General features: G+C 55.2%; 2 protein-coding genes across 6 annotated transcripts; one reads left to right on the forward strand and one right to left on the reverse strand.

Moving 5' to 3' along the window:
* The first annotated feature begins 11 nt into the window (after positions 1–11).
* On the forward strand, positions 12–8,531 carry CINP (cyclin dependent kinase 2 interacting protein). Of its 2 annotated transcripts, none has more exons than XM_037130355.2 (5): positions 12–116; positions 1,998–2,166; positions 3,998–4,127; positions 6,977–7,106; positions 7,832–8,531. In XM_037130355.2, the coding sequence occupies exons 1-5, from the start codon at positions 110–112 to the stop codon at positions 7,996–7,998; spliced, it is 603 nt and encodes a 200-aa protein (XP_036986250.1). In that variant the 5' UTR covers positions 12–109; the 3' UTR covers positions 7,999–8,531. The 2 variants fall into 2 exon arrangements, with proteins under 2 accessions (XP_036986250.1, XP_036986249.2); XM_037130354.2 differs by having other exon boundaries at positions 14–116; positions 7,851–8,531.
* ZNF839 (zinc finger protein 839) lies at positions 3,998–25,505 on the reverse strand. 4 transcript variants are annotated; one of them, XR_008391800.1, is made up of 10 exons: positions 25,188–25,505; positions 20,925–21,710; positions 20,376–20,537; positions 16,374–16,466; positions 15,665–15,814; positions 13,902–14,042; positions 13,644–13,773; positions 12,047–12,931; positions 9,211–11,516; positions 3,998–7,819 (listed from the first exon to the last, which is right to left on the reverse strand). XR_008391800.1 is itself a non-coding variant. In XM_053666088.1 (10 exons), exons 1-9 carry the CDS (start codon positions 25,479–25,481, stop codon positions 11,889–11,891), a joined length of 2,691 nt encoding a protein of 896 aa, XP_053522063.1. In that variant the 5' UTR covers positions 25,482–25,505; the 3' UTR covers positions 11,430–11,516; positions 11,851–11,888. The 4 variants fall into 4 exon arrangements, 3 of the variants coding, with proteins under 3 accessions (XP_053522061.1, XP_053522062.1, XP_053522063.1); XM_053666088.1 differs by lacking the exon at positions 3,998–7,819 and adding an exon at positions 11,851–11,938 and having other exon boundaries at positions 11,430–11,516; XM_053666086.1 differs by having other exon boundaries at positions 3,998–11,516.
* Between the last annotated feature and the right edge of the window lie 550 nt (positions 25,506–26,055).

Raw genomic sequence — 26,055 nt, forward strand, 5'->3', positions numbered from 1 at the left:
TAGAGCGGCAGAGCCACAAGTGGCGGCGGGTGGGGCGAGCCGGAAGTGACGTATTCCGCGCGACGTGGGCGGGGCTTCGGGTCTTTTTCCGGGGAGATCAGCCGCTCGCATGGAAGGTGCGTGAGAGTGGCCAGTTCCCCGGGGCCGGGAAGGTGGAATTGTGGGGACTGAGCGGGAGGCCTGGGGCCTCCGGGTTGAACGGGGTTCCGGCGTCGCTCCAGCCTAGCCCCCTGGCTCCGCGCGGGCCCTGCTGTCGACCCGGGAGCGGGTCGGTTAGGCAGAGCATCAGTTTTCCCATGTGTAGAAAGAGTTGAACGCAAAAATGTGTCAGCGGATCCTGACGCTCAAATCGTATTTGACATTATAGATTAGCATTAGCGGAGCACTTTCCCTGAGCGGCCCTCGGGTGGAATTACCAGGCACAGTCTTTTCCGCTTGTACTGAAATCTGTCACTCGCCGAGTGACCCCGGTGTGCCTTGAAGTGTTCGGAGGGCTTGACGGGAATCAACTCTTTCGAGCCTCACAGCGATCCCATGAGGTGATGTCAACAGATGGGCAGCGAGGCTGGAGGGCTAGATGACGGAGCCACCCACCGTCCTCTGCCCCACTCTGCTCGGTCCTCTGTCACCGGTCTGTCTTTCCTACTAGCCTGTGACATTATTGGAGTCAGAACTGATTTTGGTTCCTAAGCACGTACAGGTGATGAATCAGATGTGATCCTGGCCTCTAAGGAGCTCCTACTGGGGGAGAGAACCCCTTGGATGATGATATAGCACGGGTGGTACAAGCTGTTTCTGTAGTCAACACATTTTATTCAACACCTACTGTGTGCTGAGGCTATGAGAGGGAACACGGAACATGAGCCCTTAACTCTCGGGATCTGATGCTGTCTCCAGCTGTCGTGGTCAGAACTGAGTTTGTTGCTTGGCGGTGATGGAAAGCCACGCGGTGGAGAGGTCCTCCTGACTGCAGATACTGCAGACCCTTCCTGCCTGCCAGGCCCTCACAGCTTTTCCTATATTATCCAACCTTTACGTCAACTCTTTGAAGTAGACAGGTCTTATCCCCATTTTACAGACGGGGCATTGGGCTCTGAGAGGTTACTTAACATGCCCAAGGTCTCACCTCTGGCGAGGGCAGCGCTGGGATTCCGGTCCAGCCATGCTGGTCTTTGGGGCCGGACTCCGAACGGTGCCACTGTGAGTGCACTGCACCCCTTCAGGGCCTCTCACAGGGTTCGGACGTCCTCCTGTGGGCCACGAGCAGCCTCTGACGGGTTCTGAGTGGGGAAGGAGAGGGCACAGGAGGGCTGGAAGAGCCCAAACAGCCTGAGTGGGCTTTGGGTGGTCTCGGGGTGGCTTCCCACAGGGGCTGGGATCTGGGTGCATCTTGGGGGATGGGCAGCACTAGCCTGAGAAAGGAAAGCACTTTCTAGCAGAACTGCGTGTGGGAAGGTCTGCAGCTGACTCCACTTTGGGTGCTGCCAGTAGTTCATTTTTGCTGTAGCTTAAGGGGGTTCCGGGCAGAGGTTGGGACGAGTGTTGGGGTGGAGAGGGGTCAGGTCCTGAAGGACTTCGGAGGTGCCCTGCTTCTCGGGCCAGCCTTGTCAGTGCCTTGGGCACCACGGAGTACTTGGGGACCACAAAGCTCTGAGCAAACGTGAGGCACCAGAGTGCCTGAGACTAGGTGACGAAAGTCACAACTTCGCCTGATTTCCAGCCTTTGAAAGCAATCAAAGTGCTTAAGGTAGAACTATGTGGACCCGTTAGGCTGGGAAAGGACCCAGCCGTCTCTGGCGAGTCTTCAAGTGTAAAAACCATTCTGTTCGTTCTCGTTCCGGGAACTCTCCTGGTCATCCAGACTTCCTAGTGTCCACGTGACTTACTTGTCCAGTTGATGCGGCGTTCGGTTTTACTGTGGAGAGTTCTAACAGCCTTTGCCCTCCAGCCGTGGCCATGAATTCCATAACAACTGTGTTTCTTTTACTACCCACCAGCAAAGACCCTGGGAAGTGCAACGCCCAGAAAGCCTGTCTTATCTGTCAGCGCGAGAAAAATTAAGGACAATGCAGCTGATTGGCATAATTTAATCCTGAAATGGGAAACCCTCAATGATGCAGGCTTTGCTATTGCAAATAATATCGCCAACACGAAAATCAGTTTATTGTAAGTACAGCTACAGCCCCTCCCAGCTCTTCATCCTTAATAATTGGGCACAAGTGTTGTGGGGGTCTCCTATGGGGGAGGAGTGGTCTCCATCAACATGGACAAATTAAATTATATTAAGCAAAAAAGCAAGTGGTAAAATGATACATGTAAGTATGAAGTGTAAATGTACATTTAAATACAAAATTACACTATGCAGGGTCTGGCACAAATAACGCCCCTTTTTTAATTACAGACTCTTTTATTACAAAATCATAAGCATGTAATTCTGTAACATAACAATATCACACTCAAGCACATGATGCGGCATTTTAAGTGACATGTTCAAATTAAAACTATGAATTATTATGCCCATATTATTACCCTACCAACCACCTAAACAGGCCTTACTCCTGCTGGACCCTGTACACTGTTCCTGATTACATCTAAACATACAAAATACATAAAATTATAAAAATGGATTGGAGGGATGCAGGCTCAGTTCATGACCTTGGTCTCCTCTAGGAAGAATAGTGTTGGGGTGGTTGGTAAGTGGGACCTTTTCTTCATAACGTTGCATTTTATTTTGCAACATTGTGATTTATAGCACGAAATATCTCTTTGGTCTTCCTCCCTGTTCCTGACACACAACTCCCAAACCCCTTATAATTTCCTAATTAACAAGAGCAATGGGAGAATCTTTAGTTATAATGTTTGGTCTTTTGTCCTCCAGTAGTCCCGGTTCCTGAAATAGCTTGGGAGTGGTAAAAGTGAAATAAGTATCTTCTATTCATAACAAGCCCCTTTTGACCAGGCCTGAATTTATATTAATAAGGTGACCTGTGGGAAGCCCTGGAGGATGCGGGTTGGTTGCCGGGGGAACCAACCAAGCAACAGGGGGCTGGAACTTTTCAGCGCCGCCCCTGTGGGAGGCGAGAGGGGCTGGGTTGAGTTAATCACCAGCAGCAGCAGCCAGTGCCTCAATCCGCCGTGCCTGTGGGGTTTGGAGAGCTTCCAGGTTGGTCAGTGAGAACACTTGATGTGCTGGAAGGGTGTCCCCAAAGTCCACAGGGACAGAAGCCCCTCCAGGACCTTGCCCCATGTACCTATTCATCGGGCTGTTCTTTCATATTCTTTAGTGCCTTTTGCAATAACTGGTAATGCGGTAAGAGGACTGTTCTCCAGAGCTGTGAATCACTCAAGCAGGGGTTGCAGGACCCTCTGACGCACAGCAGTTGGTCAGATCACAGGGGACAACTGAGCCCGAGAGGCTCACTCATGGGTACTGAGCCCTTCACTCGTGGGAGCCAGTGCTGTCTCCCGGTTAGATCACATTTCTATAGTTATGATTCCATACAGATATCCTCCAGCGCATGCGCCTCTAGGCCACCATTGTCCTCAGGCACATCGGTCATTTCGGGCCCTGCCAAGTTTCCCTGTGGGATCCTGCTCAGCCAGTCCCACGAGAGGCTCTGATCTTTCTCCCGTTTTAATATGGAACTTTTCTCCTTCAGCGTTGATTGTGACTCCACTTGATTATTCTCTTGCCCCGTGGGTCACGGCCTCCAGCTCACAAAATTTGTTCCCCACCTGTCATCTTCGTGCCCAGCACTGCACCCTACGCCGAGGAGGCCCCAGGGCTGAATATCACTGACTTCCTCTAGTGCGGAGTTGAGTAATCGACAAATGTGTTCATTGTCTACATTACTGATCAGCGTTCAATGACGTGAAACAGCATGTTTGGGAAACCTCTGACATCGTTCCCTGGATATTGCAATGTCTCGGGTTTACCCTAACCGGCCGAGGGGAGCTCACAGAATGTGACTTGTTCCCCTTCTTCCACTTTGTCCAGGAGTAAAGACGAGGCCGAGCTGGAGAGCGGCAGCCCGGCCTGCGACGGAAATGCAGAGCGGAGGCCGCCAGGGTACAGCGCGGAGCTCGAGGCGCTGTGCGAGGAGCTGCAGGCCACCGTGGCCGGTTTGGTAAGGCCCAGGGGCTCGCCTGGCACTCAGCCGTGCTCGACGCCAGGCGGTCGTTCCTGCTCCATCGTTGGCTTCTCCCTCAACCTCCTCTGCCTGGTCCGCAAGTCTTGATGTCTCCAAGATGCTGTCTTAGACCTTTGTTCTTTTGGTCCCATGTGTTGTCCGGGGCAATCTTGCCCCCTCACAGGGCTCCACAGTAACTGTTTTGAGGCTCTGTGGGCCCCCAGCCTCTCTTGTCACCACTGGCTTCTGCTCAGTGTCACCAGCATGGCCGAAGGTCGGGCAGAGGCGAATGGTGGGCTGCGTTCCAGCAGAACTTTCCTTACGGACCCCAAAGCTTGAACTGCATACTTTTCATGCATCACCAGATATTATTTGGATTTTTTTTCACCCACTTAAAAATGCAGAACCCATTCTTAGCTCGTGGTCATACAAAAACAGGCTGTAGGCTGGCCGGCCTGTGGGCCCCGGGCTGGTAAGTGGTTGCTCAATGAACTGGTGACTGAAGTTCAGTGCCTGCCACACTGGCCACCAAACACAGACACCACAGGGCACCTCTTTGCTGGGCTTAGGAATGAGGGTTTGCGCACGTTTGACTTGTGGTGAGTAACCACAGCTCACCTGTGGACATAGACCCTTACACTTCAACCTTTGCTGGTGGAGATGTTTCCTAGACTTCACATGCTTGTCTTTTCTAACAGAGTATGTTGAATATAATTACATTTCGTCAGGAAACCGCTTACTCAGATTTAGGATTCAGAGGAGTTTTTCAGGAAACAACACAACAGAAGCAGACTCAGATACAGAGAACAAGACCGGCAGCTGTGGGGGGGGGGGTTGTGGGGCTGGGTGAAAAGGAGAAGCAAGCAGTCAAAAAACGAAAACCTCTCTGACACAGACGACACTGTGCTCCAAATACCACGTCTCTTGTGAGATGCGGGCTGGTTTTAGAAACGCCGAAATGGGAAAATAAACGGTGCGTTGAGGACATCTCGGTGATGTCCCCTTTTGTTTTAGATCGAAAACCAACACCAGCGTCAGCCGTTTGGTGGGGGGGGGGCTGTTTGTCCCCTGTAAACAATCAGGGTTTTGTGATTGTCCTGCTGTTTGGGGACGCTGCCTGCTGTCTTGCCCTAGGCGAGCAGTGTCATCTGTCAGCCCCACTCCCAGAAAGGTGGGGACACCGTGGGGGGGCTCTGGGATTCCGGCTTTCTCGGCTTTGGCTCTCGATCCACACTGCATCTCTGGTGGGTGAGCTCTGGGCCGGTGGGGATGACAGAGGCAGAGTGACCCACTGAAGATCCCAGTTAATCAGCTGTTGAAGACTGGACACTTTTACAGTGTTTTTCCCCAGAACCTGCTTGACTGTGGCAAGTCCATACGAACAGGATGGCGTCGGGCCTGCAGGAACCCTGCAGTCCCGACCTGCAGAAGCTTTTCTTAGAAGAGGGCGTGCCAGGGAGCTGCTGCCAAGTGTGGGGGAGAGAGCGAGCACTGGGCTCCAGGCTTGGGGTCTCGGTCCCAGCCGCGTCCCTCCCAAGCTCAGTGAGCGACCTTGGGTGCTTGCCCAGCTGCAGGCACAGAGTCTGCCTCTTGGGGTGGAGCCAAGGGAATTATTGAGCCCGGAAGGATCTGGGAAAGGAGTGCCATTCTTTAAAAATTAACGTTGGCTGAAGTCAGTGCCAGCCGATTCGGATGTCCCCGGAGGGTGGTGGGAGGCCCGAGTGCAGGGAACGAAGACTCGGACGACTTACAGATCCTTTTACTTCCCCGTACGCATCGGGTTAACTGTGCTTAGGAGTTGGCAGTGTGGTCCTTGAGCCCTGGGCCACTCACACCTGAGCTCCTAGTGGCTTTGCCCATCTGCTTTATGTGTGTGCGTATTGAATGTATTGGGATGACACTGGTCGGTAGAATTGTGTAGGTGTCAGGTGTACCGTTCTGTAATGCGTCATCTGTATATTGTGTTGCCTGCTCACCACCCCAAGTCAAGGCTCCTTCCACCACATTTATCCACCTTTGCGTGTCCCCCCCATGATCTCTACACTGTCGTCTGTGTCATAAAGGGGTTTTTTTGGCTGCTTTCTTCGCCTTTTCACCCAGCCCCACAACCGCCCCTCCTCCAACAGCTGTCAGTCTTGTTCTCTGTATCTGAGTCTGGTTCTGTTCTGTGTGTTCGCTCATTTTGTTCATTAGATCCCACATGTAAGTGAGATCACGTGGCATTTGTCTTTCTCTGACTGGCTTATTTCAGTCAGCGTAATGCTCTCCAGGTCCATCCACGCTGCCGCAAAGGGTAAGAGCTCCTCCTTCTTACGGCCGAGCACCCATCTGTTTTATTTAACAAACCCTTGCCAGCACCAGCAGGCAGTCTGTCGGAGCCGCCAAGGGGCCGCGGGGATGGCGTCCTCACCGAGCACTGCCGGTGTCTCGTCGCCTCCTCCCGGAGCTCCTTCCTGGAAGGTGTGGGGCTGCCTTTCATCATTGCCATGTGATAAACAAGGAGACTGGCCTCAGAGAGGCAGGTCAGAGGCGCTCAGTCAGAGTGGGAAGTGAGCTCACTTGCTGACCGCCGTCTTGCCCTCCACACCGGCAGAAGTCCACCTCTCGGGGAGCTCCGTCTGCTCCGGGACTGGGGGGTCGGGTTGAGCACTGAGCAACCCGGGCTGATGAAATCACAGTGCTGCCTGCCCGGGAGTTCGCTGTGCACAGAGTTGATGCAGTTGAATTGCTGGGCTTCTGGTCTCAGCAGACTTAGGTTCCCAGCTTTGGAATCTCAGGGTGACTGAGTCTGAGACTGGAGGACATTTCGAGTCTTGTTATTACATCCCAAGTTGCTATCTTTTCAGACAAAAATACAGGTGAAAATGGAAAAGCTGTCTTCAACTACCAAGGGGATCTGCGAACTGGAGAAGTACCACTACGGGGAGGACGGCAGAGGGGCCCCCCTGTTCCACACGTGGCCCACGGCCCGCTTCTGTGAGTGCTTCCTGTGGGGGTTGCAGGGCGGGTCAGGGAACCCAACCCCAAATCAGGAGGATCCGTTCGGAGGGGTGGAGATGGGGCGTCTTAAATAGAGCATTTATTCTCGGCTTGAATCAGCAAAGAATGTTGAAAGCGTAATTAGAAACCCATGAAGCAAGCTGCCATGATTGGCCCTTTAAAACCAATGAATAGAATAAAGTCTGCCGCTTCTGCAAAGGCAGAAATCTTGACTTTTTTGAAGGGTTTTTTTTCTCACTTTGTTTTAATGAAAAAAAATAAAACTTCAGTGAATCTCATAAAATTCATTCAAGCAGGGAAAAGACTGCTTGGAAAATGGAATTCATTACTTTAATAACCTCTATGAGACATTGTTATTTTTAGCTTTATTAGTTCAAAAGAAGGGCTAAGCTTTTTGATATCGATGTGAGATCTCACTTTTAAATGAGGGAGGAAAGGTAGAGTCAGCCGGCCTGGCCTGTGCTGGAACACTGTCGGTGTGAGGTTAACGACTATTAGAACCACTGCAGGTTCTCAGTGGTGAGGAGGAAGGTTAGGGTCACTTTTCATTCGCGGCCACTTGCCACGGCACCGCAGGCTGATGGTGCCAGTTGTCGGTGCTTAGTCTCGGTGCCGCTGCTGGTTCTGCTGGGCAGCAAGGAGCGCGTCCACGTGGTGGCCCTTCCCAGGCCAGGGCGCCTGCTCACTCCCTGCCATTAAAGGGGGACTGGCATGTTGCAGACGAGGTTGCCCAGCAGCTCTCGGCCATGTACCAGGAGGAGCTCCTCCTGAAGCGCACCATCGTCGGGGAGCTGGCGCACACCGCCGACCGCGGCCTCGCCCTGACCTACCTGTCCCTGTGGCTGCACCAGCCCTGCGTGCGGAGTGACAGCAAGCTGCTTCTGGAAAGCATGCTGCTGGAAACCGGGCACCGAGCTCTGTGACCTCCCACCACGGCTGCACGTGGGATTTCCAAGCGCCCCCCCCCCCCCCCGCACGGCAGGCTTCTGCAGCCCCTGCTCGGACCATCCTGCAGGTGCGACCCACGCCCGTATCCCAGCGCCACGCCCAGGCTTCGGAACGGCCACCCGCCCACCTTCTAGGGTCTTCCAGACGGGACCGTTTCACCAGCTCCCCACGGCCTCTCCAGACACACTCGTTAACTGGTCACTCAGTGTCATCTGTCCCTGTTGTGAACCTGTCACCCGGTTTTGTAAATCAGGTGTATTTTATGTGGATCACATTTGTACAGCGAGTCCCTGGTCTAGTATTTATACTTTATACTTGTCTGTACTGTTTGAATTTAGGGGCTATATTAGTTTTGTAATTACAGCTGATGTTTAAAATACCACAGGGTGACCTGGGCATCGATGGCATCATGGAAAAGAACATCCTCTATAAAAAAGTGCATGTCTGCCACCAGCCGAGTGATGTTTCTTCCGCGTGGCTCTCTATCATAAACCCTATAGTTTGGCAATATTTGCAGCAAACATTGGGAGGGTCCATTCTGCCTTTCTCCCCAGAACCAGGCCTAAGAAAGTTCACGCTGTGGGATATGGGGTGGAGCCTCATGAGGCTGAGGTTCTAGCGCCCCAGAAACAAGGGCTTCCCGGGAAGGAAGGAACATGTGCCACAAATAAAAGGCTGGGTTCCTGGCAGGTTATTCTGAGAAGGAGTCGAGCGTTCTCAATGTGCAGGTTGACCCATCAAAAGCATTTAAAGGCAACAATTCTTAGACTTTCTCTTGCCTCTGCCTTTGCAGTATTTGCTAAAATCCAACCATATAAAAGTCCCCCATCGTGTGTCTCGCAGGCTAAAAAACCGCAAGGTTGGCGTCTGAGCGGGGCAGTTGGGCAGGGGCCCCGAGGCCCAGGTCTGTCAGCAGTTTTACGTTTGGGGGACACTCCGAGACAAATGTTCTTCGGAGGAGACATGGAACGATTTCTACAGTTTCTAGGCCTTTCTAGGCCATTTCCTGTTTCTTGATGCCTCGTCCCCCAGACACCAAGTTGCCCGGGAAAGTTACTGGAAAGGACTGATACTGCAAAGCACAAACAGAACTAAAAGCTGAGTGAGGCGCACGTCACCGAGGGGCACTCACCCAGAGATCCCGCACAGAGGTGCCGGACTGACGAGGGGAGCTCCAGTGGTTGACTCTGCTGCATTCCAAAGTCTGCACAACTTTAGGAATAAACTACAAAACAGCCTCTCTCTGAAAGAAACCATGAAGTCCTGAGAGAGCCACCAGCAGACTTCTGGCCACGGAGGCGAATTGTGGTTCTCTCCTCTGCCCCCGGAGATCTTGCCCAGTGGTCAGTGAAGGAATACGAAAGTATCAACCAAACAGAACAGGGCTGGGGAAAGGTTTGGGCATGAATTAATGAAAAGTACCTTTAATTAAAACTAAAAACATACATATGTAAACATATATATGTTTAAATATATATCAAACTCCAGGAAATACAAAAGCATAAAAATCACAGTGGCCCTGGCTGGTGTGGCTCAGTGGATTGAGCGCTGGCCTGTGAACCAAAGGGTCGCCGGTTTGATTCCCAGTCAGTGCAGGTGCCTGGGTTGCAGGCCAGATCCCCAGTGGGGGGTGGTGAGAGGCAACCACACACTGATGTGTCTCTCCCTCTTTCTCCTTCCCCTTCCTCTAAAAATAAATTAAATCTTTAAGCAAGAAAGTAATCACCGTGTACCACACAGAGCTGAGCTGTGCTCAGCATGTACCTGTCAGAAATGAACAGGGGGGCTGCTTTCTTTAAAAAAAAAAACTGACCCTGGCTGGTGTAGCTCAGTGGATTGAGCACAGGCCTGCGAACCAGAGGACCGCAGTTCAATTCCCAGTCAGGGCACATTCCTGGGTTGCATGCTGGTTCCCTGCAGGCCCGTTCCCAGCAGGGGACGCATGAAAGGCAACCACACACTGATGTTTCTCTCCCTCTCTCCTACCCCTGTAAAGATAAATCAATAAAATCTAAAAAAAAAAAAAGCTGAGGAAATTGACACTTTAAACCATATGCATGTGTGATTTTGTTAAAAACAACCGAAGAGCAGACTCAGCTGGTGCGGCCAGTGGACTGAGCATGGCCTGCACACCGAAGGGTCGCTGGTTCTATTCCTGGTCAGGGCACACGCCTGGGTTGCGGACCAAACCCCCAGATGGGGGTGTGCAACAGGCAACCAATCTATGTTTCTCTCCCTCCCTTCCCCCCTCTAAAAAATTAATTTAAAGAAAAAAAACAGCAAAAAAGAAAGAAAAGCAAATAAAAAAAAATCCAAGGCCATTATCTGTAGGAAAAGCAAAGCTTACAAGCAAATGTCCTTACAGCTCAGAGGCTCAGCAGTGAACAACATTCACGCTCCAGTGTACGAAGCAAGTCCTGACTTAACACCGTGTGCAACAGACAACTAGGGGGGCGTGTGCGCTGTCCCCGAGGGTCAGTGGTTCGTCCACGGACGACAGTGAATGGACAAATCAAAGCAGTGGGGCAGCCGCAGTCAGAGGGCAACAGAGGGCTGAGGTCAGGGCTGGCACTGCTCATCAAGGCCCTTTGGAGCACTGGACGTTTTAAACTGTGGGCATGTTATTCCCGAGATGAAAATAAAAATGTATCTGAAAAACCTGGTCCTTAGCCCTGGCTGCTTAGCTCGGTTGGTTGGAGCACTGTCCTGCCACACCAAGGCTGCGGGTTCAATCCCTGGCCAGGGCACACACAAGAATCAATGAATCATAGGTAGGTGGGACAACAAATCGATGTTTCTGTCTCTCTAGAATCAATAAATTAAAAAAACATGGCCCTCAGAGGGCATCACAGACCGACTCCCGCGGCCCCTGCCTCCTGTTCGCCGGCCCACACCCCCATCACCTGGTGAACGCGGTGGGCCTGCTGCCTCAGGAGCCTGCGGGGCGCGGCTGCTGAACCCAGCCTGGGCACCTGCGCTGGGACAGGTCCGCCCTGAAGGCCTTCGGCGGCCGCCTGCGCGGTCCCTGGGGCGGGCGGTGGGCGTCCGGTGTCTGTCCAAGGCCTCTCTGCTGCCGCGCCTCCCTCAGTACCGCGCATGCTCTGTACTCCAGAGAGGTGATGAGAATGGGGCGGTTCCACGTGGTTTCTGTGATGAGGTCACGTCTGTCGGTGCGGCGCTGTGACAGTGAGGCTGGCTACCATCCATCTCGGTATTTGGGGCCCTGCGGACACTGCCCTGGCAGAGGGCACAGGCCCTGGTGGCTGCGGGCAGTCCCACCAGTGCCCCGGGAGCACGTGGCCAGGAAATCTGCAGCTGCCGATCACGCACAGCGCGGCGGGGTACTTCTTCCTCCGTTGGCAAAGTCGCTGCCGCTCGCAGCGGCGCATACACCATGGTGAAGCGAAGGCCTGCTGGGATATTCCGCTGAGGAACATCCTGTAAGTAGAGAGTAAACGCACATTCAACAGGCCGGGGCCCCGGCCTCGGGCAGATTTGACCTGCTTCTCGTGTTGGCTGACGGGTCGCCAGAGAGCTGGAGCTCTACCTTTCACGCCCCACTTTCCTCGTTTGTAAAATGCAAGGAGAGACAACTTTCCTCCCCACTTCTCAGTGAAATGCTGCCGAGAACGGCTAGCTTATTTGTTGATTTTCTTTTATACTGAACCCAGAAGGAGCTTCTGGTATGGACCAAGTGTGGTGAAAAAGCAGCATACACCAAGAAGCAAGGGGACAGTCGCGTCACCGTGGGTGGCAGGGACAGCAGCCGCACCTGCAGCTCCTGAGAGCCAGACGTACAGGAGAAGTTCCTCACTCACTGACCCGTGGCCACAGCCACAGCCACGATGGGGGAAAGGCGCCTGTGGGGTGGAAAGGCGCCACTCTTTATAAGTGCTCGTTTGTGTCCATGCTCACGTTGGAGAAATACGCATCGCTCGCAACAGACCCTCTTTGGGTAAAATAAACACCTGTCTGGGGCTGCGGTTCTGACCCCGTCTCACTGGGCGGGCACTGCCTCCATGGCTGCGTGAGGAGCCCCTCCGGTGGACACGTGTGCGGGGCCGGCCCCTCCGCCTCGGTCAGCGTGGCCACTGCGGAGCCCGGGTCGGGCAGGAGAAGCCGGCCGGACGTCTGCGGTAGCGTCTGCTCCTGTCCCTGAGGCAGCAGGCTGCACCCGCCGGCGACTTCCAACACCACAGCCTCGCCCGCAGCCAACGTGCTCTCCAGTCCTCCCGGGTCAGCGTGTGTCCCTGTCCTGTGGGGAACCTGGTCCGAGTCCCCCGTACAGCTTCCAAGACCCCCGTGTGTAGAGAGCGGAGGCCCCAGCTCTGGCTCGGGGCTGCAGGCACCGTGCATCGGCACGACAGACAGGTCGTCCCCCAGCGGAGGGGCCTCGGCCCCCACAGGCAGGGCCTCCCCGGGGCTGGTGTGCTGGCCACTCACGAGGGAGCCTGGCACCTGGCCGAACTTTCCTGCCCCGCTGTGTCCAGACCTGCCAGGCAGCAGGGATGCCACTCCTCCCTCGGACATCACGCTGCTGCAGAGTCCCCAGCTCCCCAGGCTGTCCCCAGCGTGCAGGTCTGAAGAGTGTCCCTGAGCGTTCTCCATGGGGAACACTACCACCTGCTCCAGGGTTGGCGTGCCAGGCCGTCCCATCTGAGCCCGGAGACCAGGCCCACTGACATCCTGGTGAGAGAGGGTGGGGGCTGCAGACCCGCTGCGGGCTGCACAGTCAGCAAGTGCCTTCAGCTGCCCGCCCGCCTGGGGCGCGCTGCGGTCCAGGTCAGAAACTGGTGTCGTGTGGCCCTCTTCAGGACCCAGACAGGCGCTCCCGCCCACTCGAGGGCCAGAACCTAAACAGCAGGGAAAACGGGTCACACATGAGCCCTGTTAGGGCCTGCTCACTGCACTCACCATCCAGATAAGCTGGTCTACATTAAATTTGTTGCAAAAAAAAGGGGGTGATACACAAACTCTCCTCACAACTCGGAATGGGAGCTTCCCGGTGCAGGTGAAGCTGCGAGTGGAAACGCAGGCTGGAGGCGAGGGGAGCTGGGTGCCAGGGTTTTCACTGCTCTCACGAATGAACCCACTGGCCCATCCACCAGAGAGTTAGGTCATAAGTCCGAAAATGGAGGATGCCCCTTCCTCACACCTGAGACCCCTGCCCCAGGAAGGTGGCCCCGAGCAGCTCTCGGAAAGCTGACTGTTACTCTCAGCATGCGCCCTGCTCAGAAGCAAACCGATGGGTTCTGGCTAGCGCAGGAATGAAAGCCAGCATATGCCTCGTTTTCACAGGTTAGATCTCAGCTGGCACCTAGAGCAGAGTCTGCAAAAGCCCACCACAGACTCAGGGCACCCTGGGGCTGGCCCTGCTCTCGACGCTGCCCAGCTTCTCGGGCCCCACACCACCCTCCACCACCCTCCACCACGGCAGCTCTAAAACATGAGGGCACTGGAATCAAGGTCTGGAGGGACCAGAGGGCTCTCAGACGCGGCCACAGAGGCACCAACCCTGAAAAGCAGGCCTCTGAGCCTCGGGCCCAACCACAACAAGCACTTTACCCTCGCTGGCCCCCAGGGCACCCCCGGCTGGCCTCCGTTGGTCTCCGCTGTCTGCAGAAGACGCAATGGACTCCCTGGGCAGAGCTGCGCTCCTGGTCCTTTTCGCTGAGGCCAGCCCCGCCTCTGCAGTCTAGGAAGAGAAGACCCAAACAGCTGAGACTAGCAGGAAGCGGGCAGGCCAGCACCTCTTCCTCCTGGGGAGTTCAAGAAGCAAAACCGTGGCTCCCACCCCCCCAGGAGCCCCGGTGCCATGCCCACCTCGCTCTCCCTCTTTCTCGAAACTGCTGTCTCGGGCCCTGGCCCTGCCGACCTGTGGCTGTCACACGTGTGTGGGACGCCATCAGTGTGAGTCCCTCTCTTCCGCAGGACCCCTTCGGTGATGCCCAGGGACTCGGCGACCTGGGAAGAGCGAGGCGTGAGGACTGAAGGCCTGCGTGCACACCTGTGGAGTCCCTGTGTCCCGTGGGGCACCGCCCAGACTCTGAGGAAAATGAGGTCTGCACCCAGTTCGATGGGGAAACTGGTGGTGACATGGGCTGTGATCGGGGCCAGACGTTCTGGGTCAGCAAGTTAGAGACACTGAGACGGTTTTCTAAGACAATGTCACTTTCTGGCCTGTCCCGCCTCCCTCAGAAAAACAGCCCTGCCATCTCTGGAACCAGATCTCCTTTGCCAGCTGGTGGGGAGTGCATGGGTGTGGGAGGCTGGGGCCCGAAGCTGGGGCCAGCGTCTCTGCTCATGGCCTGGGGGACCTCGGCAGCCGCCCATCTGAGACCACGGAGGCCGTGAAGGGGGAGGTGAGGGTCACATCAGATTCCACATGTGCAGCAGCAGGTGTGAAGGTCATGAGCGACAGCTGCCGGCTTTCATGCACGGACCTCATGGACAGAAAACACAGCAGGTGGGGGCGGGGCAGGGAAGCGAGGGCACGGCCAGGTTAGAGGGGAGACTGGGGACCTGCAAGTGTAGCGTCTACCAGGCTGACAGGGCCGCCCTGCAGACTGTGTGGGGACTCTGACAGAGAAAATAGAAGGCTCACAGGCTCGGGCAGTGGGGGTGCAGCGCTGCGTCTCCATGCTGGCTGGGGACAGCCCCTGAATGACCTGACCACTGACCACATGGTGCATGCCACGCCCAGCAAAGAACTGGTCCACAATAAGTCAAATGTGTCTTTTTAAAAACATGTGTCCACCCTGGCTGGTGTAGCTCAGTGGACTGAGCACCGGCCTTCAAACCAAAAGGCCGCTCACTGGTTTGATCCCGTCAGACACATGCCTGGGTTGTGGGCCAGGTCCCCAGTAGGGGGCGCATGAGAGGCAGCCACACACTGATGTTTCTCTTCTTCTCTCCTTCCCTTCCCCCTCTCTAAAAATGAAATGAAACAATAACTATGACCTCTCTATAACCCACCCCCAGAAACCTGCGTAATGAAGAAAACTCTGATAATGAGTGAGGGAGGGGATTACAGTGCTGCTGTTTTCTTATTTATTGATTTTTAGAGAAGGGGAAATGGGGGCGGGGGGGGGAGAGAAACAGTGATTTGTGGTTCCCCTTATTGATCCTTGGTTGACACCTGCATGTGCCCTGACGGGGAATCAAACCTGCAACCTTGACGCATCGGTACGACACACACCACCTGGGCCACTCAGCCAGGGCTGGTGTTGCTGATTTTCTTTTACCTTATCTGCACTTCTAAGGGTTTTTAAAAAATATTTATTTATTTTTAGAGAGAGGGGAAGGGAAGGAGAAAGAGGGGATCAAACCAGTGAGTGGCCTTTTGGTTTGAAGGCCGGTGCTCAGTCCACTGAGCTAGCTACACCAGCCAGGGCCTGAGTTTTCTTTTTTTTTTAAAAAAAAGCATTTATCATTGTTATAGGAAGAGAAAAACCTGTGCTTGACGAGAAAAGAGCTAAAAAGAAGCCACGACGAGCGCATCACTACAGAAACACTCTCCCCTTTGTAATGGACGCCCTTCCCTCCGCGAGCTCTATGGGGAACACTGTCCCCCGTGAGACCATTACCTCATTGTTGTTTATTTCCAGGGGCTCCTGGGAACGTGGGCCTGAACTACGGAGGTAATCTTGACACATTTTCTTCACCATCGTATGCAACTCTTCGAATTCCTTGTACACGGCTGGGAAGAAAGGCTTTGCCAGATGGTCTTTGTGAACCTTAGTGAAGGTCAAGATGACAACGAGGTTCACGCCCGGGGCCGTGACATGGACAACACAGACAGAGACTTAAAGGACGGAAGGAGACGGGTTCCTCAGGCCTCGGCCCAGCCCGGCAAAGGCAGGGGTGTCCTGCAGGCCCCAGGGAAAGCCTGCCGTGTCCCAGCGAAGGGCCTGAGGACAGGCGTGTTCGAGGGCCTGGGGGGGAGGAGGTCCCGGCCTGGAGGTGGGAAGTGGGGCTGCAGGCAGCTGGGCCGCCTCATCCGAGTGGGCTCACCAGGGCGCAGAGCCCCGTATAGAGGAGGCGGCGGCGAGGCGGGGGCTGAGGTTTGCCGCTCCCCTTCGGTGCCTCCCACACAGAGTTAGAGCAGACACGGGGGTCCAGGAGGGGCCTGCCAGAGACCTGGCCATGTAGGCAGCGGCCCCACCCAGGCATCCGGCAGGTCCAGCAGCCTCACTTCAGCTCTACCCCGGAGGGAAGTGATTCTAGAAGGCCTGGCTCATTCTACGTAACTTCTAATCATCCCCTAGATCATTTAGAAACATGGAGACAACTCACCTTCATCAGAAGAAATTCATACACAGTCACAGCCTGCGCCAGCTGGGGCAGGGCCAACTCCACCAGGTCCTGCCGGTCGCACTGGTGCAGAAACTACCGGAAGAAGGAGTCTCACACCTCTGAGAGCCCACGAGCACCTCCCAGGAGCCAACCAGTTGGTGCAATAAACAAAGGAGGCAGAAAGTCCCCCAACCTTAGCAGCGAAGCGACTCTCACCGTGACCGTCCTGCTGTGGTGAGCAGCCCCTTGCCCACCCACCGGCACAGTCCCGTGATCAGTCCTGGCCTCAGAGAGTTTGATGCCTCCACAACAGCCCTGGGCACGTGAGGGGTGGGGTTCCGGACGAGGACGGGGTACTGGGGACACGCCTGCTCTCCTCTCCGGGGCTCCAGCCAGCACCAGAGCCGAAAATGCAAATGCATCCCGAGGCGGCCAGTCGGGACGCCTGAGCCAAATGCAGGTGTGAGAGGATGAGGACTGGGTGGGTATCAGGAGATGCAGGGAGGGTGCAGCGCTCGGGGCTTAGTGATGAAAAGTCTCAGGAGGCTCTGGGATGCTGGGGAGTGACCTTGAGGGGCCACAGGGGCTGCAGGGAGATCAGAGAGCAGCAGGTGGTCGGGAAACAGAACGACCTGCAAAAGCCCTTATGGGAAAATGACCAACTGGCGGCTGACACTGGCCAAGGTGCGGAAGGGCAGAACATGGGTGCTACCTCGCCACACCTGGCCCGCAGCAGACAGGGCACCTCTTCTATCCTGGGCTCCCCTCTCGGGCCTGCCTGGCAGTTGCCGATTGGTGTGGCTGTCGTCCTTCCCTAGAGTGGGGGCCATGTCTGTCTTGTGCACATGTGCCCTCTACACCTACGACACCTATGACAGGACCTGATAAGTGATGGTCAGTGTGCGCCCCATTTCTGAGGGGTTCCCCGCTCTAAGCCTGAGTGGTCTCGTCAGAGTGGTCCTGGGCTCTCTGTGTGCAGGACATGGCACTGTGAGTCCGCAGGGGGGATCACCACGTGAGAGTCACTGCCATACCAAGCAGGCGAGCCCCACTGGTCCCAGACGCCCTGTCAAGGGGAGACACCCAGCACCCTGGACCCAGATTCTGCATCTGCCACCTGCAGGGTGACTGTGTGCAAGTTATTAACCTCTTTAAGCTTCGGGCTCCTCATCCATCGGGTCGAGATAACAATGACCATGGAACCAGTGGGCCAAGGTGAGCCCGGAACCAGCACAGGGCTAGTGGCGGAGCTGCGACAGAGCGGGCCCAATGCCCGAGGGCAGCTCATCAGCTCCTGCTGCTAGAAATGGTCACCCGGGCTCATTAATAAGTCTCCCCACCCCCAGAGAAGCTAACTTGCTCGGGCTCACAGAGTGTCCCGGGAACCCCATGGCCATTCCTTCGGGGCCAGGCATCACTCTCTCTCTGTGTCTCACCTCCCAATTAGGATTCTAACTGGCAGACTTCCGGCCAAGATGGAGGCTTACGGAGACACACTGTGCCTCCTCGCACAACCAAAATAAGGACAACAAAAATTTAGAAACAAAAGAACAACCAGTACCGACAGAAAACTGAACTGTATGGAAGTCCCACAACCAAGGAGTTAAAAGTAGACACATTCATCAGACCCGCAGGAGGAGCAGAGTAGGGCGGCTGGGTGGACAGGGGTTGCAGCTAAAAAAGTGGCGGCTGGAGGACCCAGTGTGGCAGTGGACTGTGGAGGGATGTGGCACACCAGGCGGCTGGCAGACTGGGTGGTCCCACATTCTCGTGCAGATAAACCAGGCGAAACTGGGGAGCGGGACAGACCGCACAACCCAGGGCCCCAGAGGGGAAATGAAGCCTCAAAACACTGACTGAAAACACCTGTGAGGGTTGACGTGCAGGGAGAGACTCCCAGCCTCACAGGAGAGTTTGTCGGAGAGACCCGCAGGGTCCTCGAACAGACACAAGCCCACTCCCCAGGAATCAGCACCAGAAGGGCCCAGTTTGTTTGGGGAAAGCAGCAGAAGGGACTAAAATCCATCAGAGAGCAGAACAAGCGCCATTGTTCCCTCTCAGACACCTGCCCCACATACAATACCACAACCCAGCAACTGGGTTGACCAACACTGGTCAACACCTAAGGCTCCGCACCTCATACAAAATAGGTGAGTCAAGGCAAATTAAAAAATGGCCCAAACAGAAAAACAGATCAAAGCTCCAGAACAAATACAACTAAGCAACCAAGTGATAGCCAACCTATCAGATGCACAGTTCAAAGCACTGGTAATCAGGATGCTCACAGAATTGGTTGAATTTGGCGGCAAATTAGATGAACAAATGAGGGCTACGCTAAGTGAAATAAAGAAAAATGTACAGGGAACTAATAGTGATGGGAAGGAAACTGGGACTCAAATCAATGGAGTGGACCAGAAGGAAGAAAGAAACATTAAACCAGAACAGAATGAAGAAACAGGAATTCAAAAAAATGAGGAGAGGCTTAGGAACCTCCAGGACATCTTTAAACATTCCAACATCCAAATTATAGGGGTACCAGAAGGGGAAGAGGAAGAGCAACAGGTGGAAAAGTTATTTGAACAAATAATAAAAAAAAAAACCTTCCCCAATCTGATAAAGAAAACAGACTTCCAGGAAGTCAAGGAAGTTCAGAGTCCCAAAGAAGTTGGACCCAAGCAGGAACACACCAAGGCACATCATCATTACAGTAGCCAAGATTCCAATGAAGGAGAGAATCCTAGAAGCAGCAAGAGATAAGGGGACAGTCACCTACAAAGGAGTTCCCATCAGACTGTCAGCTGATTTCTCAAAAGAGACCTTACAGGCAAGAAGGGGCTGGAAAGAAGTATTCCAAGTCATGAAATCCAAAGACCTACATCCAAGATTGCTCTATCCAGCAAAGCTTCCATTTAGAATGGAAGGGCAGATAAAGTGCTTCCCAGATAAGGTCAAATTCAAGGAGTTCATCATCACCAAGCCCTTATTATATGAAATGTTAAAGGGATTTATCTAAGAAAAAGAAGATTAAAAAAGATGTACAGTAAAATGATAGTAAATTCACAATTATTAACTACCACACCTAAAATAAAAACAAAAGCAAACTAAGCAAACAACTAGAACAGGAACAGAACCACAGAAATGGAGATCATATGGAGGGTTATCAGTGGGGAAGTGGGAAGGGGAGAGAGGGGGAAAAGGTACAGGGAATAAGTAGCATAAATGGTAGGTAGAAAATAGACAGGGGGGAGGGTAAGAATAGTATGGGAAATATAGAAGCTAAAGAACTTGTATGTACGACCCCTGGACATGAACTAAAGGGGGGAAATATGGGTGGGAGGGAGTGTGCAGGGTGGAGGGGAGTGAAGGGGGGGGATGGGACAACTGTAACGGCATAATCAATAAAATGTAGTAAAACAAAGAATTCATGCTGGGAAATGGTGAGAGGCTGGCTCAGTGAGGGAGGACCCGGCCTGATGGTAGGGGCCAGAGAGACAGATTCCTCCCCAGTAAAAAACAACAGATCCCAACTGGCCATTGCCAGGCAAACGCCAACACCCCGGCCAAGGACGACCCGAGTGAGGTCGTGTCCCAGCTTTCCAAGTCAGTCCCACCACATGCGGGACACACAGGGGCTGGAATGGAGATTCCAGGGCTCAACCCTGAAACATGCTCTTCTACCTGGAAACTTTTTACCAAAAAAAGAAAGGAAAAAAGAAACCCATTTCTGTTGTTTTCGAGACAGTCTCCATGGAAACGCAGGCTATACTTTTCCCCAAACTGACAAAGGCAAGCAGCTATCACCGCAGGCGAGGCGCTCCATCGTGGCAAAGGGGCGAACCTGACCGACTGCAGGTGGTGCCGCCCTGGAGTTTACCGCCCCTCCCCAGGTACAGCCCAGGTGAGCCGTCTACTCATCTGGGCGTTTCACTTTTACACTCAGAAGCCTAACAGCGAACTGCCACACAGCACGCCAGGCAGGAGCAGAGTCTAAGAGCGACGTACCTCCTGGAGGCTGGCGCTGCTCCTGGCTGCGCTGGGCTCTGCAGGGACCGTGGCACAGCCCCGAGTGGGTCCTGAGCGTCTCTCTGTTCCCGAAAGGGCTGAGTAACTTCCATCTGCTGGTCCCGACACCGATGCCTCTTCGACTTCTACAGACTGACCGTTCTGGATGGTGTTGGAAGGGGCAACACAGGAAGGACACGCGCAGCACGTCACTGCTGGTGCCCAAGGCAGCGACCCGTGGCCCGCTGTCCCCAATCCCGACCTTTCCCGAGAACCACTGTCACATCAATCAAGGCTGAGCAGCCAGGAGTCTTACCGACCAGACTGAAGAAGCGGCCCCGCACTCCCACAAACAGGCTCCCCACGCCCACTCGTCCAGAGGACACGCCTCGCTTACCTGGCAGAGGGGCTGACGGGTGGGGCCTCGGGTCCCCCACACGGTGACTTGGCTTCTGCGTGAACCTCTGCCTGGACCCCCCTCAAACACCGCAAAGGTTCACTTAAGGGTGACAGGCAGTGACAAGAACAGTGACCAGACAGAAACATTACCTGCAGGCCATCCCGTGCAGACGGCAGGCCCTGGGTCACACTCCCATTGGCTTTCCCAGACGACGACATCGCAGGCTGGGGCGAGCCGTGGCCCGGGTTGAGTCTGAAGTGCCGGGCCAGCCCCCCCTTTCCTATGTAGGACTTTGCACAGGTCTGACACCTGAAGGTTTTGGGCCGCAGGGAGCAGCTCGACAGGTCAAAGAGCGCCCACTTTTCCCGCTGCTCCTCCTCCTCTTCCACACTCAGTTCTGCATAGTCGTCCGAGTCCGACGGGTGGCTGTCGGCCAAGTCCTCCATTTTTATGAATTTGTAATCTTTGGCTTTATACTTGGGAGGTCGAGATATCCGCCCAGAACGTGTTTTCACCTTTAAAGACTTTTTTAGTCTCTCAGTGTGTTTCATATGCAAGTTGGGGACAAATAAATTTGCTGAACTGGATGAAACAGGTGTCCCTGCCAGCGGGTCAGAGGCGGACCGAGGGGCCAGCATGGCACCGGATCCCTTCGGAGCCAGGGGAGCCACGGCTCTCTTTGCAGGGACCGGTCGGAGGGCAGGCAGCGGCCTCTGTGCAAGCACCTGAACAGGTGGCTGTGGCTGGGCGCTCAGGAGGGGTGGCGCCCCGAGCAGCTGAGGACTGGTGACCCCGGGCCCCAGTGCGCCGCAGTGCCGCCCGGGCAGCTGGCTCGGCCTGGCCGTCCTGGGCTGGACGGCGGCCTGTTGGGGCTTCGGCCTCTCCCGGCCTCTTGTCTCTCCAGGTGTTGCCTTGACGCAGACGGCTTCCAGTCGCTTAAAGAGAGAAGAAGTGTTCAGCTTACCAACGGCCCCGCCATTTTGTTCTCATCTTAAATCCACTATTGAAAGGTTTTCTAAATTATAAAATGCATCTCATGTACACAAAAGTCTACGGATCCGTACTCTGTACAGTGATGTTTCCTACTCTTTCTGATCAGAGTGACGTATTTTCCTTCACATCCATAGGTTAGGACAGAAACATTTGCATATGTAAATAATGTTAAAAATTCATGAAACTACTTACCATTCCAGCATAAATGCCTCCAATTATATCTACTGTACTAGTCATAATGCATTGAATTTATTTCATGACCTATTAAGAAATATTCTTTCTTATAGTTTTACACGTGTATTTACTTGGAATTCTGTACCCTAAAGTGGACTCAACGCAACCTGTAGGCTCATTTTTTAAGTTTTAACAGCCATAAAGAACAAGACCTCACACCCGCCTTGAGCCACAGCGCCGGCGCCTCTGGCCCTGCTCCGCCCTCCCAGGCTGCACGCCCTTCCCTTTGCCCCACTGGAATACGCTGCTGACCATCCTCGTGCAGTTTTTATATTACACGTAGACATCCCTAAAAATATGTAGTTTTCTCATTTTTAAACTTTGTATAAATGCATATCACCTCCTGCAACTTGGTGGGGCTTTTCACTCGCTCTGTGGCTGGTGAAATGCATCCATGTTGAGGCGTGTGGCTCTCGGGGGTTCCTCTTCCCGGCCGTGTGACCACAGCACTGTCCTGAGCATGGACCGGTGGTCTCCAACCCTGCACTCGAAGGTCTGCTGGGAGCCTTCATGCACGTGTGTGTATGTATAGGTGTGTGTGTGTTTCTCTGGGGCACACAACTAGGAGTAGGGCTGTAATATCTTCAACGAGCTTTTTAAAAAACACCTAACAAAATTCTAAATGCATGTGCTTTTGGCCCAGCAATTCCGCTTCCTGAATCCTGTAAGAAACCCTCGCACAGGCACAAGGACACACGTCCAGGAGACTGCAGGCAGCACCGTCTGTAACAGCAAGGGGCCCACCGAAGGGGAGTGCTGCGACCCACAACGACCCACAAGTAGTTACTGGGCAGTGAGGACGTGCCCGAGGTAATGGTCTGGGTGTCAGGGACACAGCTGTCCCAGCCTCAAGGCAGGGGCGGCGCAGCAGCATCCCTGTCCTCGCGGAGCGGATATAATGAGCGTCCCTCTCCCGGGGGAGAGGAGAGATGAACCTCCTCAGCCTGGGCAGGCTTTGCCAACCCCGCAAGGCTGGCACTCGGGGCCCGTAATGCTGTCGTGCGGACCGCCTGCACATGGCAGGATGTTGAGGAGCAGCCCTGCCTCTGCCCATGGGATGCCAGTAGCACCCCCCGCACTGCGACAACCAGACGTTACCGGTGTCCCCACACGAGAACCACTGATTTGGAGCCACCAACAGGCCCTCTTTAGATCCCCCCTTTTACTAACTGGAGGCCGATAAAAACGAGTTAGATTTACACTGCATTTTGAGAACCACATATGTTTCATTTTACTGTGTTTCTTAAAATGTTTTTCTAAGCTCTAAGACCATTACCTGGTAAGGGCATTAAACCCTTACACACGTGTGCACACACACGCATGCACAGGTACACCCTGTGTGCATGCACCAAACCCTGTAGTTCGAGGGCTGTCACAGTGGCAAGTGGTCTGAATGTTTAATCTGCCGTGGACACTAGTTTACTGTGTGGGCATCCGATGGGGCGCTTTGTTGCATGTTTACTTCATTCAGGGACATTTACTGGGCCTCTCTGGGCACCAACAGGTGAACGTGAGCAAAGCCCCGCCGCCCCCTGGGGAGGCAGGCAGTTTCCCTGCCTGCGCTGAGAGGCGACCTCTGCTGAGGCCAGGAGGCCAAGCAGAATTGCTGCCAGGTGAAAAGGCATTCTACATTCTAGGTGTAGGGAGAAACAACAGGGCCCGGCCTGTCAGAGAAGGAAGCAATGCCTCTGTGGGGCAGGAACAGGGGGAGGGTCGGGGGAGCAGTGGGAGGGACTCGAGCCGAACTCTGACCCTCTGGAGTGTGTATCCGCTTGGCCTTTGCCTTCTGACCCTCACCCCCCACCCACCCCAACCCTGCCTTTCAGCCCCAGCATCTTCAAAGGGCACCCACCCTTCCAAATATAGTTCGGATGCCACCTGTGCCACTAAGTTTCTTCTGGTCCCTCAGCCAGAAATGGCCTCTCCCTTCTTTTAAGACTGTTTTCTAGCCTTCTGTGGTCAGAAGTTACCTGAGGCCCGTTTACCTCCCTGGTTAGATGACAACCTCCCCAGGGGCAAGGCCCCATCCGGTTTGCCTTCCAGGCCTCCTTGGCCCAGCTGGGGCTCAGCGAGTATTAGCTGGATGGGCGGTCCGATCACATTATTGTGAATTCAGGCAGAACTTAGGTCGTCCTGATTAGATTAGCTACAGAAACAATCGGGCTGCCTAACTCTAATTGGCTTTGCTTTCATTTGACGGAAAATGTCATTCTTGGACTTTTTCCTAAGTTGCCACTCCAAACCCAAAAAGCTGTGACCACATTCAACAGGCCCTGGAATGCAGCCACATCTGGGGGACCCTGGGCCAAGTTCCTCGGCCTCTCTGACCATGTTCCTCATCGGTAAAATGCTAATGCAAATGCTTCCCTGCGAGCTGAGAACCAGGCAGCCCGGCACAGTGCCAGGCCCCAGCAGCCGCCGCAAACAGCAGCCACGGTCCCCATTCCGACTCCAAGGACTTGCTGTGCTCAGCTTACGGGGAGGCATTGGTGTCCACGGCAGAGTAAGACCCAGGAAACTCACCCGATGAACCATCCCTCTTGCAAATAAGGAAACCAGAAGCCCAAGAGGTTGTTACCCAAAGTCACAGCTTTGGGAAGCATATGGGCAGAATCACAGTTGTCTTGGGTCTCCGGGGCTACACTGGACCCTCTGGGCTTGGGAGCCCCTGCCGCAGGCCCACCTGCCCCAGGAGCCAACAGCTGTGTGTCCCCGGAGATGACGCCACTGAGAAATGGGGTGTTGTCGTGTACCGAGTGCTTCTGCACATTTCACACACGAAGCGCGTGCCAGGCGCCGTGCTGGGCACCGAGTTACAAACCCACGGTGCCAAGTCCCGCGCCAAGCACCACCATGTACTTAATTCCGTCCCGAGTCGCGGCACCTGCCACCTAACCAGGTCTCCGGTGTCAGGCCTGGGGACGGCTCGCTCCGCGGCGGCCCCTCGTCACTCCCGGAACCTGTCCCGAGCTCTCCGCGTAGGGCGCGTACACACAGGTCCCAATACGAGCGGAATGGACCACAGGGGCGTGCGACAGGGGCCGCGGGCCCGAGCGGCACTCGTCCGCGGGCCGGGCGAGCTGAAGCCGCGGCGGACGCCGGGCGGGCGGGCGAGGCCATCGCGGCGACGCGGAGGCGCGCCCACCCCCGGCCTCGGCTCCCCCCGGTCCCTCCCGGCGCCTCACCTGAGGCGGCAGCGGGCGCGGCGGGCGCGGGGGCTCGGCGCCCGGGCCCCGCTGCGGGGCGGCCTGCTGGGCCGCGTCCCGCAGCCGTCGCACCGCGTCCTGAAGCCCGAAGGGCGGCGGCGGCGGCGGCTTGGCGGGCGGCTGCGCCTTCGCCACCCGCTCCAGGACCCGCCGCAGCTGCTCCGGGCCCAGCGGGGCCACGCGCACGGCGCTGCCGCCCCGCGCGGGGACAGCCCGGCCGCCGCCACCTCCGCCCTCGCCGCTGCCCTCAGCCTCCGGCTCAGCGCCCGCCATGGCGGCCGACGCGGGGATTCGAACCGCGGGTGCTGAGTGCCGGCGGCTCTAATGTGCGTCAGCTCGAAAAGGGGCGGCTACGAGTGCCCGGAAAGCCAAGAAACCTCGGAAGGCGGCCGCAGCAGCAGCGGGCTGTGGGCGGGGCCTTGGAGGGCCACGCCTCTCCCCGCTATATCGAGGACACAATCAGCCAATGGAGAGACGCCTGCCGTGGCCTTAACCTCGGGAGGTCACCTCCTCCAGGACCTGTCCAGGGTCTCGTGGGCGGAGATCTTCGGGGAGCCAGCGCCCCCGACCTGACGTCACACTATCCAAATATTCTCAACGGCACGCGCATCAGAGTTTCCTGAGGATCCTGTCTGGACTTGTGGATTCGTGGTCCCCAGCTCCAGACCTTCTGAGTTAATAGATCTGGGAAGGAATTCTAAATGTGCATTTCTAACGAGTGTACTCCCAGCCCCCAAACTGTTCCCAGGGCGACCCACCCCACTCTAGCCACTCACTCAGACCGGGCGCACAAGCCCCGGCCCAGAGTGCGCCTCAGGGAAGGAATGATGGGTGGATGAATAGGAAT

Source organism: Artibeus jamaicensis, unplaced genomic scaffold (assembly GCF_021234435.1).
Source record: "Artibeus jamaicensis isolate MK-2021 breed Jamaican fruit bat unplaced genomic scaffold, CSHL_Jam_final contig_444, whole genome shotgun sequence".
NCBI lineage: Eukaryota > Metazoa > Chordata > Mammalia > Chiroptera > Phyllostomidae > Artibeus > Artibeus jamaicensis.

What these genes read in the sequence shown, in the direction of transcription:
- CINP (XM_037130354.2), top strand. An exon ending in AACACGAAAATCAGTTTATT is followed by an intron (nt 2,167 to 3,997) that starts GTAAGTACAGCT and finishes CACTTTGTCCAG; the next exon opens with GAGTAAAGACGAGGCCGAGC. An exon ending in GTGGCCCACGGCCCGCTTCT is followed by an intron (nt 7,107 to 7,850) that starts GTGAGTGCTTCC and finishes GGCATGTTGCAG; the next exon opens with ACGAGGTTGCCCAGCAGCTC.
- ZNF839 (XM_053666086.1), bottom strand. Translation starts at nt 25,481, where the DNA reads ATGGCGGGCGCTGAGCCGGAGGCTGAGGGCAGCGGCGAGGGCGGAGGT. An exon ending in ATGAATTTCTTCTGATGAAG is followed by an intron (nt 15,815 to 16,373) that starts GTGAGTTGTCTC and finishes ACCTTCACTAAG; the next exon opens with GTTCACAAAGACCATCTGGC. An exon ending in TGGAAATAAACAACAATGAG is followed by an intron (nt 14,043 to 15,664) that starts GTAATGGTCTCA and finishes CGCTCTTCCCAG; the next exon opens with GTCGCCGAGTCCCTGGGCAT.